Below are 18795 nucleotides of genomic sequence, written 5' to 3' on the forward strand. Positions count from 1 at the left end.
CTCCACTCGCCTCGCTCTCTCCACTCCCGCCTCTCTTCTTCTACTGCCAGAACTTCCCACCCACGTCTCACTTTCGTTTTACCCACCAAAGTCTCTCCACCTCTGCGGCTTACTACTACTCTCGTGCGCCAGAGCCCAAGACCGAGCCCAATACCCACCTCGAGGATCCGAATCTCGGCGAGGGATTCTGTCGCGGGAGGACGCCACCTGAGGAACGCGTCTCGATCTTCACGTGCCTGGGTGAGTACGGCAAGTGCTCCGTGTTCTGTTTCTGGACCAAACATAACTCTCGGGTGAGTTTTGTGAGCTCCAAATTTTGGATTTGGAATGAAGTCTGAATGAAAATTGACATGATACTTGGATTTTGGCTTGATGATCTGTTTGGTTGCCCACAAAATTATCAGGGTATAACCTGGGTATACTCTGCAAAGTATCCGTTTAAAGTTATTGCGGCAAGGCAAGTTCACGCGGTAAATGTAATGATGTGGCTTTGGTTGCAGGAATTGTCTAGAGAAGAAGCCATGGTGTTCAATTACGCGGGACCAAATGTAATTGAGGGTTTTATTGATGCTAAATGATGGGTTTTTCCTGTTTTGTGCATTGTTTTATGCTTGAGAACGAACGCTGGGTTTCTGTTTGAGTGCAGGTGGCATCTTTGGAGCTATTGCCGTGCCATCTGGGAATGATTGAACGGCAGAAGCGGAATCCGAAGGTGTGTCTTTTTTGAATGTTTAACGTGTTCCTCCCCCAAGCAAGAAGTTTGGTGACACTCACAAGCATTGACAAATTAGTGGATGACAATAGTTTTTCATAGGTTGTGCGATACTGGAACTGCCTGCACAATATCTTACCTTTTTACCCATAGATTCTCTACCTTAATGCTGTAATTCTAATTCACATCTTGTTGGTTTTCCTTTTGACGAAGCACCAGTATATCGAGTGTAGCTTGACATATATTTTGTGGCAAATTTTTGTCATGGAAGTGAATTAGTGTACATTAAATGCTCTTTTGATCATCATTTGATACAAATCTAAAGGATCAATTTCAATTTGCCTCCACCTGTGGGTGGTTTCTAATGGTGGATCCAACCCAACCACTATCCTTTATGACGCGTCATGATTCAAGGCATGTTTTTCTGCAATCTCTTTCCAGTTTTAATTGCCATAACTTATGAGGTGTCTGGTTTAGACCAACTTTTATGTCAGCATTAGTCTGTTTGCTGTATCCTTTTGCATCTCTTTTAGCTGGACTCAACATGTGTCCGTTCTGAAATTTATCAGGTTCTTAATAGGCTTGAGGTATATCCCAGAGATGTGTATCATGTAGCAATGGAAGAACTAAAGACGTATGGTGGCAAGGTTATGCTTTTCCCACAACAAGTATTGCCCTCTTTTCCCTTCTTTTCTAAGGTGTTCTGTTGCTGTTCTAAGCAATGGCTGCAAGAGATGCTTATATGTAATAGTTAGGGTGTAATTCATCCTACATGCATGTACTTCCAAGGAAACGCAACACTATCCTTTTGAGCAGCTGAGCGTAACCACTTCATTCTGAAGGAACCATGTCGATTTCCTACACTAGAGGAGGGCTAAGAATCAAAAAGTCAATTTAACTCACATATATCCTTCTGGATCTCACTTCTGTTATTTATTATGTTCCTAATAAGCTTGAGGTCTATCTGGGACGTCGGTTTCGTGTAGCATATGAAGAAGCAATGAAGTATGGCGTCGAGGTTATAATGCGTCATTTCACACTACAAGTATTGCCTCTTTTCCCTTCCTTCTCTTAGGTATTTTGTTGCTGTTCTAAGTGATGGCTGTGGAGAGCGTTTGGCTTCAACGATTGATACTCAGAAATTGACTTGAGAGTCACTTGTTATGTAATAGTTGGCTGAGAATCCAAAAGTGAATCCAACCCACTTATGTTGTTGCATTTTCAATAGTTGATCGACTTTTGTGGACATTGTGAATCTTCATAGATGATTACCATATTTGACTTCTATTTGGATTACCCTTAGTTGCAATCTGGAATTGCAGTTTTTTGATGCTCCAGATATTCAAAGCATTATTCATCGATTTACTTTAGTTCGTGCTCTTTAAATTCCTTTCACTTAGGTGTGGGTCTTTTGTCGAAATTAAATGGCTTTCCTTTTTTCCTTTTATTTATTATTTCTTGTTAAGGGTATTCAAATTTATATTATCAGTTAGAAAAGGCTATATAATAATTTATGGTTGGAATAGTAAAATGAAGTATTCAGATTCCGTTTAGAAAAAAACCCCAATTGGTAATATATTTATGATTACTACTTATATTGTAGATTATAACATCTTTTTTTTATAATAAGAGAGTAATCTTAAATTTTTAATCAGCGAGTAATATGAGAAATACGTCGTCGAGTAATCTTAAACTTTTTTTCTTTTCAACCAAAAAAAAAAAAAAAACATCGTCGAATATTTGGCATTGGTAGAAGACATGAATTGAATTGAAAAAGAAGTAAAGTCGTGGGAAAAAGACGTAGTATTAGTGTCATTTGTCCTGTATATGCTGCTTCCCTATTCTCTAGTATGACTTTGCTCTATGATTATCACAGGTTGTCCTGTGTGATAAAATGCCACTCAAGCGAAAGATATATAGATTGGAAGATTCACTACTTTGGTTTGACGATGTAAGATTTATCGCGTTAGATCTCATTCCGTTGCAAGTGCTTCTTGTATGTGGTATTGTGGACCATTAGAAGTTTTTCCACGTTGCATGTGGCGGTTAGTTTTAATATTTGATGGTTTATACATGCTAAATCGTGTCATGAGTATTCTTTTTTTTTTTTTCTTGTCTGATGTTTATTTATGTTTAACTTGTTTTGTTGCTTCTGTCAGTGTGGGAGTGTGCTTCTAGCTGGTCCTTGGAAAATACAGACCATTCCGTCAAAATGCTCTCGTCTGTGGTGTCTTTGTGTGTTGCAGTTGCTGGATTGGATCCAATCTTGGATGAAGAAATGAAAGGAGAGATGATTCTGTTGGATGACGTTTGGGGACGGTCAAGGTAGGCGTGATGAAGGTAGATCACATAGGGATCGGTACGTAACTGTATTGTATTTGTAGTAGATGAAGTACTGTTGAACAGCTCAGCTTGTTCAAAATTGTGTGATGAGAACACAAATTCTCTATTAAATTTACGAAAGACAACCAAGGACTTCTATCAAAAGCTTTTGTCTGCATAGGGTGAAGATGTGGAATGTACTGCATATTTAAGATCACCGTGCCTACTGGTTTTGCTGCTATGGTTGTGTCGTTATTTTTATCCCTTAACCAAGTTAGTACCCCCTTCTAGTCTTCTAATGGAAAAAAGTGCAGTCTGTGCTCTTCACTCTCTTTGTTTTGTCCCTCGTTGAATTTTCCGCTTCTATTAAAGCTCAGGTTGAACCCATTAGCTCTTGCAAAACAGCATATTCTTTCGCTCCGGGTAGTGCTTTTGAGCTCAATTTGATTCGTACTCTCTTTTCACTTGCGGTACTATTGGCAAAGACCTAATGTGATATATGGCCTAATAGTGTAGAGATTATATGAACCAGTGAATATGTCAAACTTGTGCTGATACTGGTCAAATTCGCCAGATCTATAGCAACCAAAATCCCCTTGAAGTAGTAGTCACCAAACCCATGAATTTTCATCGAAATGCGTACAGGTACCACGGGCATGCTAGTAATGCTTGTTGGACTTTTGAATTTTCCTTGAATTTAGGCTTTGATCCCCTTTTTATAGTTTTCGAGCTCTAATAGTCTAAGATCTTAAGGGCCTGTATGGTAACACTCCTTGAAAAGTGTTTATTTCAAAAGTGTTTCTGGAACACTTTCGGAACAAAGACGCATATGGTTGAAAAATATTTCAAAAGTGTTTTGGGGAACACTTTTGAAAAAAGAAACACTTTTGAAGCCAAAAAAAGAAACAAAAAAAATTTGTTTCTGGGTTTTGGAATACTTTTTAGAAACAACTCAAGGGCGAGCTCGTGCAAGCCACCTTCGCACACCATCGTTGCGGAGGATCCGAAGCGGCCGCCGGTCGCCGCCCGCCAACGTCGCCGCCGGCCATTGGTTGCAGATCCTTCCTTTTGATAAAAAAAGTATTTTTTTTTTGTACTTGCCAAACGCGTTTCTATTCCCAAAAATCGTAATCGGGAACAGAAACACAAAAAATGTTTCTGTTCTAAATATGTTCTCAAGAACAGAAACGTTACCATACACAGCTTAAGTTTTCAGCTTTAAATAGCTAGAACGCAAGAAGCTTTGTTGCTTCACGTTCGTCAGATTCTTCACCACGTCTCATTAACTGATTAAGCTACAAGAACAATAACTATAGGAGAAAATCTCCTTTAGGTTAAGCGGGTACCACACCACCAAAGCTCAAAGGTTCATGATATGATCTCAACAGCCAAGTCACTCACCAAAGAACAGACTTTTAGGCTGCGCATGGTAACCATTCTGTTTCGGAAAATTGATTTTGATTAAAGTGACTTTTTTTTTTATTCTGTTCCCGGATGAGTTTTAGAGAATCGGGATGCGTTTGATAACTGTCCAAAATTTACGTTCCTGGAATAGAAATACATTTGATAACTACATAAAATTTATGTTTCTTTTCCTAATTTTTTTTATTTAAGTCAACTACTTTGTAAAATTCCATCCTAAATTGAAGACTAATTTCCAATGCACACTAAAATAATTTAAAATACATTATTTTTTTAGCATGTCATAAATGAAATACAAATTTTAATACATTATGTTTGAAGTTCGATTGAAGCATGAGACAGTTCCCATATTAAAAACTCATTTTTTTTCTTTAAATGTTGCATTGTCCAAAATACATACAAACATAACAGTCGAATAATCAAATTATCCACCGACAAAAAATAAATAAATTATCCTCCTTGATACAAAGTACAAGTCCTTCACTATCATTTTGCAGCTTGTGTCCTAAATTCAAGTGAGTGTTAGCTTCGGCTCCACGTGCAGATGTTTCGTTTAAAAAACGAAATGATGCCGTTTTCCGCAAAACCAAAGCAACGCTGCTCGCCACCTGCCCGTGCTACCCTAGCTTTCGGCATAAAGCCCCTCGAAAAAATTTATGAAATACCTCAAATTTTTCCCAAAGTAAAATCCCATAGGAAAACTGAACCAAACACATCCTAAATTGTTGCGCTTGTGTTGCATACGCTAGAAAAATATGTTTCAAACATTTTCCTTTACTCGGTCACATGGAATTGGCCAACTTCGATGAATACCCCTTTTTTTCTTTTAAAGGAATTAACATCCGGAAGAACGTCATTGCTTCGCATGCCGAGCCTTCCTCATAGCGATGAGTCAATGAAATGATTCTGTAATCCATCTTTCCATGTCCTTCCACACAAAAGCCTCAACTTTTCAGAGCGCAGGGAATCGTGCACGATTCATGGATCATTCTCATGTTAACCTACATATCTTGCGATATTGTTATCATGCGCCGAGTTTACTTCCATATGTCGCGAGGAAAAAGATGCAAGGACTGACGGATCTATGAGGGACTATTGTTGGGCTCGAGCATCCAAAATCAGACGCCTTGAATCTTCTACGCAGCTTAATAGACATTGTACCGTTAGGCAAAATAGACATTAGTCTCCTACTGGAGAGTGGAGACGCATGCTTCCAGCATTTGAGGCATGTTCAAGCTCCAAAACCAGAGAAAATCCATGAAATATCTAGCATAATGTAAGAAATCACGTTCGCTTTTATGAGAAAAATGTTGGAACCATCATAATTAATCCAAAATTTTGCCATTTTTCATATTTGGCAATTTTCTGGATGTTAAATACCATTTGTCATGCAATTGAATTTCTTTATTTTATTACGATTGTATCTACATATCCTAATTTTTTTTTTTCGGGTTGCTAACTCAACGGTAAAATTTCCATCTTTTCTCTCCTCCCCCGCCTCTCCTACCTGTAGATCTGCTCTTCTCCCTACGCCCCACAAAGTAGAAGCTAATGGACTTGAAATATCATGACATTGTAATGTTTTTGTTCACAGTCCAGACCGTCAGGTTGAACATCTGCCAAATAAAATCCTCTCGACTACATGGACTTGCAAGGCATACGCTGGATCTATGGCTTTAACTCCTGGATACTCAAGAAGCGAAAGACCTGAAAACACCCACCAAGCATAAAATAGATTTAACTAGCAATATGCCGAGAGATAACTCTAGTGGAGGAAAGTATATCGAGAGGCACGAAATAAACTCCTTCCCAACAAAAGAACAGAAGAATGTAGAAGGGAAAAGGAAAAGAAAAGCAAGAGGGAGAAAACAACCGAATTGACACTAATATTTGCATTCTTGATCAATTAAAACTACCTGATCTTCTTCCTTAACAAGAGCATCGTGTTGAACTGTAGGCAATGGAGGTTATAACATAGTTGATATCGCATTGAGTGTTGCCAAGGTTCATGCCAAGATCTAACTACTAATTACCTGCCACTCCAAAATACATACGGTATGCATCTACAGCATCGTCTGGTCTATCAGATAATCCACCATTTTCCGTGTCCTGAAATCACAAAGCCACCAGATCAAAAGAGTTCTCTGAATATCTAAACATAAGACAGGAACTCTATGTCCTGAAAGATTTCCAGTACTATATGCATCCTAGGATGGACATTCAAATAAAAACCTGACAGTCCAAGATGAATTTGATGAGCTTTTCTTTGTCAATCCAGGGAACTCTGTCAATCATAATCAAGCTAGAAAGGACCCACCAGGAGCAGCAGACCTGTGATAGTGCAAAAGATGAGTACAGACTTGACAAGAATATTCACATGGAATAGCTTAAACATTAGTTCTGGTGGCCACATCTGGAAGTTTCTCCGGGCGGGGATTCAACCCTCCGGATTTCACTTGGCGCTCACATAACCACCAACCGAGAAGGTCCTTGTCAATGTGATGGAGTGAACCCGTGATAGCCAGAGCACCCACACAACAAAATACTGCAGGAATGGCCATTGTGAATCTCTCTTCGATTCATACGCTTAAATCCACAAAGATAAAAGTGAAAATCAACACTGACTTCTTTTTCAGCCTACTGGCTTCTCCATCAACTAGTATTTCGCATCAGAAGCCAACAAAATCCAAGTAAAAGCAAGTAGCAGAATAAAAATCGGGGGCTGCTCTCTCTATTTTCCACTTCTTGCTTCTAGGTTTTAAATTGAGCGAATCCATGTAAAAAGTGGCATGTTTACATGCTATAGGGCGACCACGTGCAAATATGACTCACAAACATTTTTATCATATGTCGAGTAAAGGTTGCAGAAACCAATTGCACAATTACGACTTCAATTACTAAACGTGAGAAAAGTCGCAACCATTATTAAGAGGCAAAAGCCACAGCTAAAGATAATTTGAAATTTACCCTGACTGTTGAGGAGCACCAAAAGCGCCCATCGACTTGACATGAAAAAGAACAATAAAACTCAAATCAATTTTCCAGTAGCCATCTCTCTCTTAAACAAGTAATCAGGCAACTAATCTTCCTTAAACTCTATACACACTATTCTCTGACCCGTGATTTTCAAATTGCCATCTCTCCTGCACTCCTGTCAGTCTCATGTTGCTATGCTCCATCCCCTGGGGCGACAATACAAATTTTGTAGCAGACAATCACGGATTGCCACCATTTCAAAGGAAAAGCCACCGAACTTAGTTGGGAATCAAGTCCAAGCCAGCTTGTCCTGTTTTAAAAAGTCCTATAAAAATGAATTCCACCTATTCTTAGCGACCGCCCTGCTCATATCGTCATTGACCAAAGCCCAGGTTTTCATCTCTCTCTCTCTCTCTCTCTCTAAACAACCCATAAGATGGTTGGCTGGAAAGTGAGATATAATTTTTCGAGTATGACATAGTACATCAATAGAAGCAGGAGATACGCCAAACCAAATGTTCATCCCGAAATGCATCCAAATTATTTTGTCACATAAGCTAGAGGTACTGCTTGGCTTGGAAGTATAATGGATGAGCGGAAAGATTTACCATTGTGTGATTGAAAAGTTGCAAGTGATTATAGGATTCAGAATCGAGCAAACTAAAAGCGCTTCAAACATTCTCTTGACCACCTAATTTTGATGATAGAACAGTATTTTTCAACCACAGAAAGAGGCTACCCTACGCATACACAAATATTTGACTCCCAAAGCACCTATCAGAAAGTAAAATCAATGAAAGAGTTCCAGGGTACAGTTATGACATACTTTGCACCGCATGGAATTCTCCACCAGGAGTGCAACCAAACCCGCCATCCAAAGTTTTGCAACTCACAACGTACTTCACAGCCTTCTCCACATCCATCAAATCCAAGCATTGTAGTACTGAAAGACAGCATATGGCAATGTACGAGAATATCTGAAGAGAAAAAAATTGTGAAATGAATTTTGAGTGCTCAAGTGACATCCTTAAGAAGCACGAAAATCTCAAAGGTCAACGACAAGGACCATACCGAGTATCAATTTCTCCTATATATCCCCTGGATAGGATCCATCTTCTTTTTGCAGTGATGTGACATCTGAATTTTAGGCACAACAATATAAAAGCTTTCATGCCAGAAATTATCCCACACTAAGATATCAATCTCAGAGAGAGCTTCCTCATATATGTTTGGCTGGCCATATATAGACAAAGCACTAAGATTAACAAAAGCTCTATAACATCCAAAAGTAGACGAATTTGTTGACCACTTCAAAAGAAACACAGACAATAAGGATTCACCAGTTCGTCCTCTATAAGTTAATACTAGATGACATCCAGAACTGAAAAGCAGAACAACATGAACTCTTCATCCATGACAAGAGTTCATATTATACAATGCTCTATTCCAAAGGAATGAAGGATACAACCAGTCGCCTTATTGATATCAAGAACATCTAACTTACAGCAGATGCGGATCATGTCCAATGTTTCCACCAAAGCCGCCTGCAAAAAGAGCCCTGACAGATGCTCAAACTTGTTCTTTCAACTAGAGTTCTAAAGAGAATACAGCAACACCACCATTCATCACTTGTAATAAACTGTCATTATTAGATGGAGTCACAGTATCCTAGCCCCAAAAAAGGAAAGTTTAAACAGATAGGTAGCTCAAGTTTGGGACTATACTAAAAGATGAACTATTTAAGATGTTAGTTTCTGTTAGGTGCCCCTTTAATGTGGGTAAGCACAAGAAAGAAGCCAAGAGATCAAAAGATTCGTACAAACCAGATTCGTGTTGGCATTTCATGATCCATGAAACAACGTCCTCTGAATCCACGGTGTCAAGTTTTCCAAGAAGATCCAGTGTGGTCAGTCTCCAATAAGCTCCATTCATTCTCAAATACTCCATAAGCACAGAATGGAAATGATCTTTCCTCTGACCACGAGATGACCAAAAAATTAAATCAGTAAAATACTGAAACTGGATAGCAGACCTCAATGTGCATTTATATATATCGGTAGGAAACACAAGAAGGGGGTTGTCTATTGATACCCTTTCAACTGATAACATGTACTCGACATGTTTATTGCCAACAAGCTCCCCCATCTGTCAGCATTCAGACATAAATTTTCAGATGCAACATTACAATTCCATACCCCAAGGGCAAGAGTTCATATTCCTAATTAGAATCTACTTCCCGTAGCATCAAAATCAAACACATGGATTCAGTCACAACATCATTTGAACCTTAGCACCTGTTCCTTTTAGTTGCAGATATTAATAAAATACATGTCTACAAAGTCAAACCAGTAAAAGGAAGCAACGATATATTCCTACCTACTGTTCTCTTAGATTTTAAGATTCTACGCCCACAATATATCCCATGCGAATCTCATTCAGCTGATAAGCTTCAGTTTGATCTTTACAGTTTTCTTGATGCTCACATAGTGAGAAGAAAAAGAGCAGACAAAGAAACATCTACAACCTCTCTAACTACCCCAAGCTAGAATTTTTAGATGCTAATTTGCCCAAAAGCTTTAAGTGAATTGCTTGATAAGAAGTCACGCCCAAGATTGAACCCTAAACATATTTCCAGCACCATTTCTTACATGCGGGCATTCATAAATCAATTGAGTTATACATGAGAGGTATCCTGAATGTAAAATGTAACAGCTTAATAGACAGTATCATAACCGATCAACACAAAAATAAGGGGAATAGGGTGGCAACCACTATTCAAACCAAGAACCATAATCTAGTCATGTCAAGTAACAAAAAGCCCCTAACAACTGTTGAACTATAAATTTTTATCATGGCTGAAAGAACACAAGATAACGGAGAGTAGGGCAAATGTGACCGGGTGAGTGAGTGCTGCTCGAGTCAAAGCACGGGAAATACTTGCAGGAAGTCCTCTGGGAATCTCATCGACCAGTTAGAGTTCAATATCTAGTTGAAACAAACCCCCAATCCCGCCTATTGAGAGTAGTTTCTGTCCCAAGAACCAAGAACTCCAATCACTCTACGCAATCAATTTGCTCGATCAAGCGACCAACGAATAAAGGAAATTGTCCAAACAGATTGCTTCGACGATGATTGACAAGATGGCTGCTTTGGATTACGAAAGCGGAGGGAGATTGAAAGCTGGTGAGTGGAATCGAGAGCTTACCCATCAAAGCGATCGGCTCCCTGCCACGGCCCTTGATAAACTGATTGTCTCACGTTAATAATAATAATAAAATTTAAAAAAAAATGGGGGAGACTCTTTTGAACTCAACGGGCGTTACAGTCAAGTCCCGTTTGCTTAGCAGCGAAGTGATGGCCACCTCCTTCTCTTCCCCTGGATTTTCAATTTTCGGAGATGGTCTACAATAAGTCTTCCAAACTGTAGCCTTTGTCCTCTAAGTCGGAGCTACTTAGACTTTGTTTGGCAGTGATTCTGTTCCCAAAAAATAATTCTGATCAAAGTCGCTTTTTTTTATTACGTTCCATGCATGATTTTTTGAGAATCGAAACGCGTTTAGTAACTGTTTAAAATTTTTGTTCCTGGAACATAAACGCGTTTGGTAGTTGCACAAAATTTTCGTTCTCAATTTGTCATTTAAATCAAATAATTATATAATCACATTTGATGGCATAGAATAGGGAAAATAATCAAATAGTGATTATGGAGCAAAAAAAAAAGAAAAAGCAACAAAATTTGAAAATAATCAAATAGTGATTATAGAGCAAAAAAAAAAAGAAAAAGCAACAAAATTTCCGTTCCCAATTCGTTTGTCGATTTGTCATGAGTATGCGATCGTTTATATTGTTTGAAAAGTAATTCGTATTACATTTACAAAATTTGTCAAAATCATCGCCATCGGCGATGATTCCGATCCTCTGTTTCTGTTCCTAGAAACAAAAAAGTATCAGAAACATGTTTGATAATGAAAAAAAAAAATGATTTTGATTCTGGTCCTGGGAACACTTTTGGACCACTTTTCAGAAGCAAAAAAAAAGATGATTATGATGTTTTGGAACACTTTTGGGGATCACTTTTTTGCACGATATACTTATGACTTATCCTTCATACTTATAATTATTTTTTTTAATATAAAATGGTATTATTTAAAAAAAAAAAGTCCACGTGGATTTTCAACTTTGCATAAATTAAAATTCAATTTTAAAAATTGCCAAAAACTAATTTTTTTTAAATTAAAAATTTTATTTAAGGTAAATTTAATAAAAAAATTTAAAAATTTAAGAAATGGGGGAAATAAAAAATATTTGGATTTTTAATTTAATAATTAAAAAATAATTAAAAAAGCTAAAATTTTGAAAAAAAAAATTCTCGTCAGCATATTCTTCCCCTCCCCTTTGTTTTTTAAATTAATTTTTTTTGTAAAATTTTAAGCCTATTTTTAAATTCAATTTAAATTTATATTTATATTTATATTTATATTTAAAAATTTAGTTTTTAGAAAATTTTTAAATCTAATTTATTTTTTTATATTAAGGGACCTCTAATACACATGTTTTTTTTTCGATTTTTTAGCTATTTTATTTTTTATTCTAATTAAGTTTGTATTTTTTATTTCCTATTATGTTTTTTCAACTTTTATGTTTTTTTTTATTAAAGACTAGACCCAACACTCCACGTCGCGAACTAAATCTCCATTTTTTCTCCATTTTTCGAGCCGCACAAAAAAAATTGTCAAGTTGGGTGAAAAAAATCAATGTAGTTGAGTTGCGGGTCTTGTAAGCTTGTACGATGTGTAATTACAAGAGTGCAAAACTATAGACGGTTGCACAATAAGAAGCTTTTCTTTCTTTTTTTTTTTGGTAATCAATTTAAAAGTCACAAGAAATAATAACAAACAAATGATTTTGACAAATTCTGTAAATGTACTGCGAATTACTTTTCAAACAATACAAACAACTGCATACTCGTGACAAATTGACAAACGAATTGGGAACAGAAATTTTGTTGCTTTTTTTTTTTTTTTTTTTGCTCCATAATCACTATTTGATTATTTTCCCTATTCTTTGCCATCAAATGTGATTATATAATTATTTTATTTAAATAAAAAATTGGGAACGGAAATTTTGTACGACTACCAAACGCGTTTATGTTCTAAGAACAAAAATTTTAAACAGTTACCAAACGCGTTCTGATTCTCAAAAAATCATCCAAGGAATAGAATAAAGAAAAGTGATTTTGATCGGAATCATTTTTTGGTATGAGAATCACTACCAAACAGAGCCTTAACGTCTGATTGCTTTAGATATTAATCACGGCGTCTATTTTTCTATTTTTTGTTTCAAAAAACACATTTAGAACATAAATTCATTTGCTATAGTAATTTTATTTTTCTGTTTCAAAATCCCACAGCCCTCTTGGTCTCGGAAAAGATGCAAATGGGAGAAAAGAGCACCTAGAGAGAGGATACGGCAAGGGGAACAAGAACCTGCTAAGAAGGAGTCGCGAGGGAGAGAGCGAGCGAGGAGCGGTCGAGCAAGCAAGAGGCAAACGTTGAAGTGAAGTGAGTGACCATCGGGTTTGTTCTTTTAAAGGGGGCAAACTTGCACTTTTATTAAGTTTTTGAAGGCAAAAGGAATTTGTTGACTAGAAGTCCTAAAACTTGTAACGAAAATATAATCGAGTCCTAAAACTTGCAAAACGTGCAAAAAAGGTATTAAAACTTGTCAACTTGATACATCCAATTTGGCTAACAATGACGTGGCTTTTTTTTTAATATTTTGTCTTTTTTACGTGATGATAACGTGACTAAAATGATGTCATAAAAAATAAGCATTAAAAAAAAGAACGCAGAAGCAAAACCAACGGCAAGGGACAAGCCTCCCTCATCGCCACCGCTGCTGGTGGAAAGGACTGACATTGGAGTGGAAGTGGACGGTGGGGATCGCCGCTTAGGAGCCGACGAGATCATGACGATAAAGCAAACCTCGACCTCTCTCTACATCTATAAAGGCATTGGAGCAGAAGTGACCTCTCTCGACTTTTTTGGTTTTTTTTTCCTTTTCCTTTCTTTCGGTTGGAGTTAGGAGTATATTGAGCATGTGAGACACCTCGGTTTGATATGTCTAAGTTGATTGTTGATGAATTTATTCCACACGATGATACTCTTCGGATAGGAAATGTCAATGAAGTTGATGAAAATGGTTCATTCCTTCCCCATCGTTTGGAACTCTGATGCATTCGATCGCTCTTTTCATTCACTAAAAAAGCTAAAACAACGGGGGAAAAGAACGGGAAGATGAAAATGAAAGTAGCCGCATAAGTGGCATGACGTGGAGAAATGCCATGGAAGAGTTTAAGGTTTTTGCGTGGATATGATTCCTTCCTTATTTGCGGGGCTATGTGGGAATAAACGGGGCTCTGGCCGGAGTTGGGCGAGGATTGCCGATCTCTGCCTGACCAGTGGCCAACCCCCACCAACAATGGCCGGCGACAGCCTTTGCTTTTGTGTTGCTTTTTTGTTTTTTTATGAATTGATTTAAATAAAATTTATATTAAAAATCAAATTTGGACCAAGTCATCGCTACGTAATAGAGAGAAAATATTTAAAAAATTAGGTAAGTACTTTTCGTTATAAATTTTAGGATTACACGATATGAACCGATAAAAAAATGAGAAAATTTGCGCTCACGATGAAAAGGGAATTTTAGGATTACAAGATTTGGAATGATAAAAAAATGAATAAATTTACGCCGCACGATAAAAGGGATATGTTCTCTCTCTTCCTCTCACCATAAAACAGGCTGATCTAGGGCTTTTTATTTTTCACTTTGGAGCTCCTCTGTTTGCCTTCTCACTCTCCCTCCCTGTATCTCTCTCTAAGAATCTGCTCTTTATTTTCTTCTTCTCTTTTGCGAATTCATCATCAAGCTCCATCATTCACACACGCAATGTTGCGAAAACCTTTCCATGCTTGGAGGATCAAGCAAGAAATCCAGAAATTGACAGCCGTTCGCACGCCTCCAGTCCGTGAATCACCCGGCTCGCCCACTCGCCCCACTCCACTCACCTCGCTCTCTCCTCTCCCGCCTCTCTTCTTCTACTGCCAAAACTTCCCACCCACGTCTCACTTTCGTTTTACCCACCAAAGTCTCTCCACCTCTGCGGCTTACTACTACTCTCGTGCGCCAGAGCCCGAGCCCGAGCCCATTACCCACCTCGAGGATCCGATTCTCGGCGAGGGATTCTGTCGCGGGAGGACGCCACCTGAGGAACGCGTGTCGATCTTCACGTGCCTGGGTGAGTACGGCAAGTGCTCCGTGTTCTGTTTCTGGACCAAACATAACTCTCTGGTGAGTTTTGTGAGCTCCAAATTTTGGATTTGGAATGAAGTCTGAATGAAAATTGACATGATACTTGGATTTTGGCTTGATGGTCTGTTTGGTTGCCCACAAAATTATCAGGGTATACTTTGCAAAGTATCCGTTTAAAGTTATTGCGGCAAGGCAAGTTCACGCGGTAAATGTAATGATGTGGCGTTGGTTGCAGGAATTGTCTAGAGAAGAAGCCATGGTGTTCAATTACGCGGGACCAAATGTAATTGAGGGTTTTATTGATGCTAAATGATGGGTTTTCCTGTTTTGTGCATTGTTTTATGCTTGAGAACGAACGCTGGGTTTCTGTTTGAGTGCAGGTGGCATCTTTGGAGCTATTGCCGTGCCATCTGGGAATGATTGAATGGCAGAAGCGGAATCCGAAGGTGTGTCTTTTTTGAACGTTTAACGTGTTCCTCCCCCAAGCAAGAAGTTTGGTGACACTCATAAGCATTGACGAATTAGTGGATGATAATAGTTTTTCATAGGTTGTGCAATACTGGAATTGCCTTCACAATATCTTACCTTTTTATCCATAGATTCTCTACCTTAATGCTGTAATTCTAATTCACATCTTGTTGGTTTTCCTTTTGACGAAGCACCAGTATATCGAGCGTAGCTTGACATATATTTTGTGGCAAATTTTTGTCATGGAAGTGAATTAGTGTGCATTAAATGCTTTTTTGATCATCATTTGATACAAATCTAAAGGATCAATTTCAATTTGCCTCCAACTGTGGGTGGTTTCTAATGGTGGATTCAACCCAACCTCTATCCTTTATGACGCGTCATGATTCAAGGCATGTTTTTCTGCAATCTGTTTCCAGTTGCGATCGCCATAACTTGTGAGGTGTCTGGTTTAGACCAACTTTTATGTCAGCATTAGTCTGTTTGCTGTATCCTTTTGCATCTCTTTTAGCTGGACTCAACATGTATCCTTTCTGAAATTTATCAGGTTCTTAATAGGCTTGAGGTATATCCCAGAGATGTGTATGATGCAGCGATGGAAGAACTAAAGAAGTATCACAGAAAGCCTGCCAAGAAACCAGTATTGCCTTCTTTTCCCTTCTTCTCTAAGGTGTTCTAAGCGATGGCTGTAGAGAGTAATCGGCTAATATGTGAGATGCTTATATATAATAGTCAGGGTGTAATTCATTCACCATGCATTTACTTCCATGGAAACACAACGCAATATCCTTTTGAGCAGCATAGCATAACCACTTCATTCTGAAGGCTAAGAATCCAAAAGTCAATTTAACTCAACATATATCTTTCTGGATCTCACTTCTGTTATTTATTAGGTTGGTAATAAGCTTGATGTCATCAGACGTCGGTTTCGTGTGGCATATGAAGAAGCAATGAAGTATGGAGTCGGGGCTATGATGAATAGTCGTTTCCCAGTATTAGTATTGCCTCCTTGCCCTTTTCCTTTCCTTCTCTAAGGTGTTTTGTTGCTTTTCTAAGTGATGGCCGTAGAGAGTATCTATGATTCCTTCTACTTAATTGGCTTCAATGTTTGATATTTTGATATCAACGTGAGCATTGCTTATTATGTAATTGGTAGGGATGTAATTCATTCTCTATGCACTTATTTCAATGGAAACACAACGCAATATCCTTTTGAGCAGGAGAGCATAACCACTTCATTCTGAAGGCTAAGAATCCAAAAGTTAATTTAACTCAACATATATCTTTCTGGATCTCACTTCTGTTATTTATTAGGTTGGTAATAAGCTTGAGGTTCTCGGACGTCGGTTTCGTGTGGCATATGACGAAGCAATGAAGTATGGAGTCGGGGTTATGATGAATCGTCGTTTCCCAATACTAGTATTGCCTCCTTGCCCTTTTCCTTTCCTTCTCTAAGGTGTTCTGTTGCTTTTCTAAGTGATGTCCGTAGAGAGTATCTATGATTCCTTCTACTTAATTGGCTTCAATGTTTGATATTTTGATATCAACATGAGCATTGCTTGTTATGTAATTGGTAGGGGTGTAATTCATTTTCCATGCACTTATTTCAATGGAAATGCAGCACAATATCCTTTTGCCCAACCATGTTGATTTTCGACCCTAGAGGATGGCTAAGAATCCAAAAGTCAATTCAACCCATTTATGTTGTTGCATTTTTAGTTGTTGATAAGACTTTTGTGGACATTGTGAATCTTCATAGATTATCATATTTGACTTCTATGGATTAACTTAGTTGCAATCTTGAATAGCAGTTTTTAGATGCTCCGAATATACAAAGCATTATTTATCGGTTTACGTCGTGCTCTTTAAATTCCATTGCTTTGACCCAACAAAAAAAAAAAATGCCATTGCTTCTCTCCTCTAGTGTGACTTTGCTCTATGATTGCCACAGGTTGCCCTGTGTGATGGAAGGCCACTCGAGGAAAAGATAGCTTTTATGAGAGCAACGATTGAGTATAATAATGTAAGATTTATTGCATTAGATCTCATTATTTGCAAGTGCTTCTTGCATGTTGTATAGTGACAATCAGAGCGAAATCATTCCACATGTTTTAATATTGGGAAAAATCCAAAAAAGCCCCAAAGTCCTCATATTTTCTCAAATAAGGGTTTCAAGTGAATTGTGTTTCAAATAAGGGCCTGAAATGCCATCATTTTCTCAAATAAAAGCCTGAAGTGAATATTGTTTCAAATAAAGGCTTGAAATGATCATAAAATCTCAAAAAGGGCTTGATTTGAGGGGCATTTTAGTCTTTTTACTTATTTGATTCTTTTTTCTTTTTTATTATAAAATTTTTTATCTGTTTCTCAAAAATGAAAAAATAAAAAATAAAAATAAAAAGTGGACGTACATAGGAAAGAGGGGCGGGCCTCCCACTTGTGGTCACCGTCGGAGGGCGGTAGGTGGGCGTGGCAAAGGTTGGAGGGGTCGCCGGCGCCTCGGCTAGGGCCGGCGACCCACCCAACCAAAAGTGAGGGCCTGCGGCCCTCGCCAAAATCGGGAGAGGGTCGGGCCTTCTCTCGAATTTGGGTGAGGGCCGGCGGTCCCCGCCCAGATCGGGGGGCTGTCGACTAGGCGACCCCCCATCGGCGATTAGGCTACGGTCGGTGGCCCTCGATGTGGGCGGGGATTGTCGGCCTTCACCCGGATCCGGGAGAGGACCCGACCCTCTCTCGATTTTGGCGAGGGCCAGAGGCTTCCCACTTTGACCGGGTGGGTCGCCGAGGTCTCCGGCGACCCCCCACCTGGGGTGGGCCGGCGGCCACAGGGGGAGGGGCAGCCCTGCCGCCTGTGTGTGGGCTTTTTTTTTTTTTAATTGGGGAGAAGGAAAAAATAAATAAATTAAAATGTGAAATGACAAAAACATCCTTCAGGCCAGACCTATTTTTGAAATATTATGACCACTTCGGGCCCTTAATTGAAATGTATTATGTCACTTTGGGCCCTTATTTGAAATAAAGTTCATTTTGAGCCCTTATTTGAAAAAATAAGAGGACTTCAGGCCATTTTTTGAATTTTTCCCTTTAATATTTGATGGTTTATACATGCTAAATGGTGTCATGACTATTCTTTTTTTGCATCTGATATTTATGTGTAACTTGTTTTGTTGCTTTTGTCAGTGTCCTCTTCGGATTGGTCTTCGGAGAGAACGGTTCTGTCAGGCAAGATCCTCTCGTCTGTGGCGTCTTTGCGTGTTGCAGTTGCTGATGTGGATCCAATCTGGTGCTTACTTTGGATGGAAGAAATGAAATGGGACAATTCTGTCGGATAACCTTTGGGGATGGTCAAGGTAGGCATAATGAAGAGATCACATAGGGATTGGTAATTAACTAATGTATTTGTAGTGGCTTCCCCTCAATGAAGGAAGAGCGTCATTGTTTGTTTGTTTTCATAAGTATAAACACTTCTGTCATTATCTTTCTCCTTTTTCAGTATATGATTCTTTAGGTAAAAGTAACTTTCATTTCTTTTCTTGTCCATGCCTCTTGTAACTATCAATTGGTGGGGTTCAAACAGAGAAAAA

At 38.5% G+C, this 18795-nt stretch overlaps 1 protein-coding gene and 1 pseudogene across 5 annotated transcripts; one reads left to right on the forward strand and one right to left on the reverse strand.

The window, feature by feature from the left end:
- Positions 1-170: 170 nt before the first annotated feature.
- Positions 171-18572, forward strand: LOC115728150. 5 transcript variants are annotated; one of them, XM_048283181.1, is made up of 7 exons: positions 171-293; positions 501-712; positions 1282-1380; positions 1665-1757; positions 16526-16630; positions 17163-17234; positions 18392-18572. In XM_048283181.1, the coding sequence occupies exons 2-7, from the start codon at positions 683-685 to the stop codon at positions 18518-18520; spliced, it is 528 nt and encodes a 175-aa protein (XP_048139138.1). In that variant the 5' UTR covers positions 171-293; positions 501-682; the 3' UTR covers positions 18521-18572. The 5 variants fall into 5 exon arrangements, with proteins under 5 accessions (XP_048139138.1, XP_030514345.2, XP_048139139.1 ...); XM_030658485.2 differs by lacking the exons at positions 16526-16630; positions 17163-17234; positions 18392-18572 and adding exons at positions 2589-2663; positions 2872-3177; XM_030658489.2 differs by lacking the exons at positions 171-293; positions 501-712; positions 1282-1380; positions 1665-1757; positions 16526-16630 and adding exons at positions 14271-14782; positions 14979-15189; positions 15759-15851; positions 16105-16209.
- On the reverse strand, positions 5926-10397 carry LOC115728151 (annotated as a pseudogene).
- Positions 18573-18795: the final 223 nt, after the last annotated feature.

Source organism: Rhodamnia argentea, chromosome 7, assembly GCF_020921035.1.
Source record: "Rhodamnia argentea isolate NSW1041297 chromosome 7, ASM2092103v1, whole genome shotgun sequence".
Classification (NCBI taxonomy): domain Eukaryota; kingdom Viridiplantae; phylum Streptophyta; class Magnoliopsida; order Myrtales; family Myrtaceae; genus Rhodamnia; species Rhodamnia argentea.

Coding starts and splice junctions, on each gene's coding strand:
- LOC115728150 (XM_048283181.1), top strand. CDS start 683: ATGATTGAACGGCAGAAGCGGAATCCGAAG. Junction 1,381..1,664: donor TTATGCTTTTCCCACAACAA/GTATTGCCCTCT, acceptor GTTCCTAATAAG/CTTGAGGTCTATCTGGGACG. Junction 1,758..16,525: donor TGCGTCATTTCACACTACAA/GTATTGCCTCTT, acceptor GTTATTTATTAG/GTTGGTAATAAGCTTGAGGT.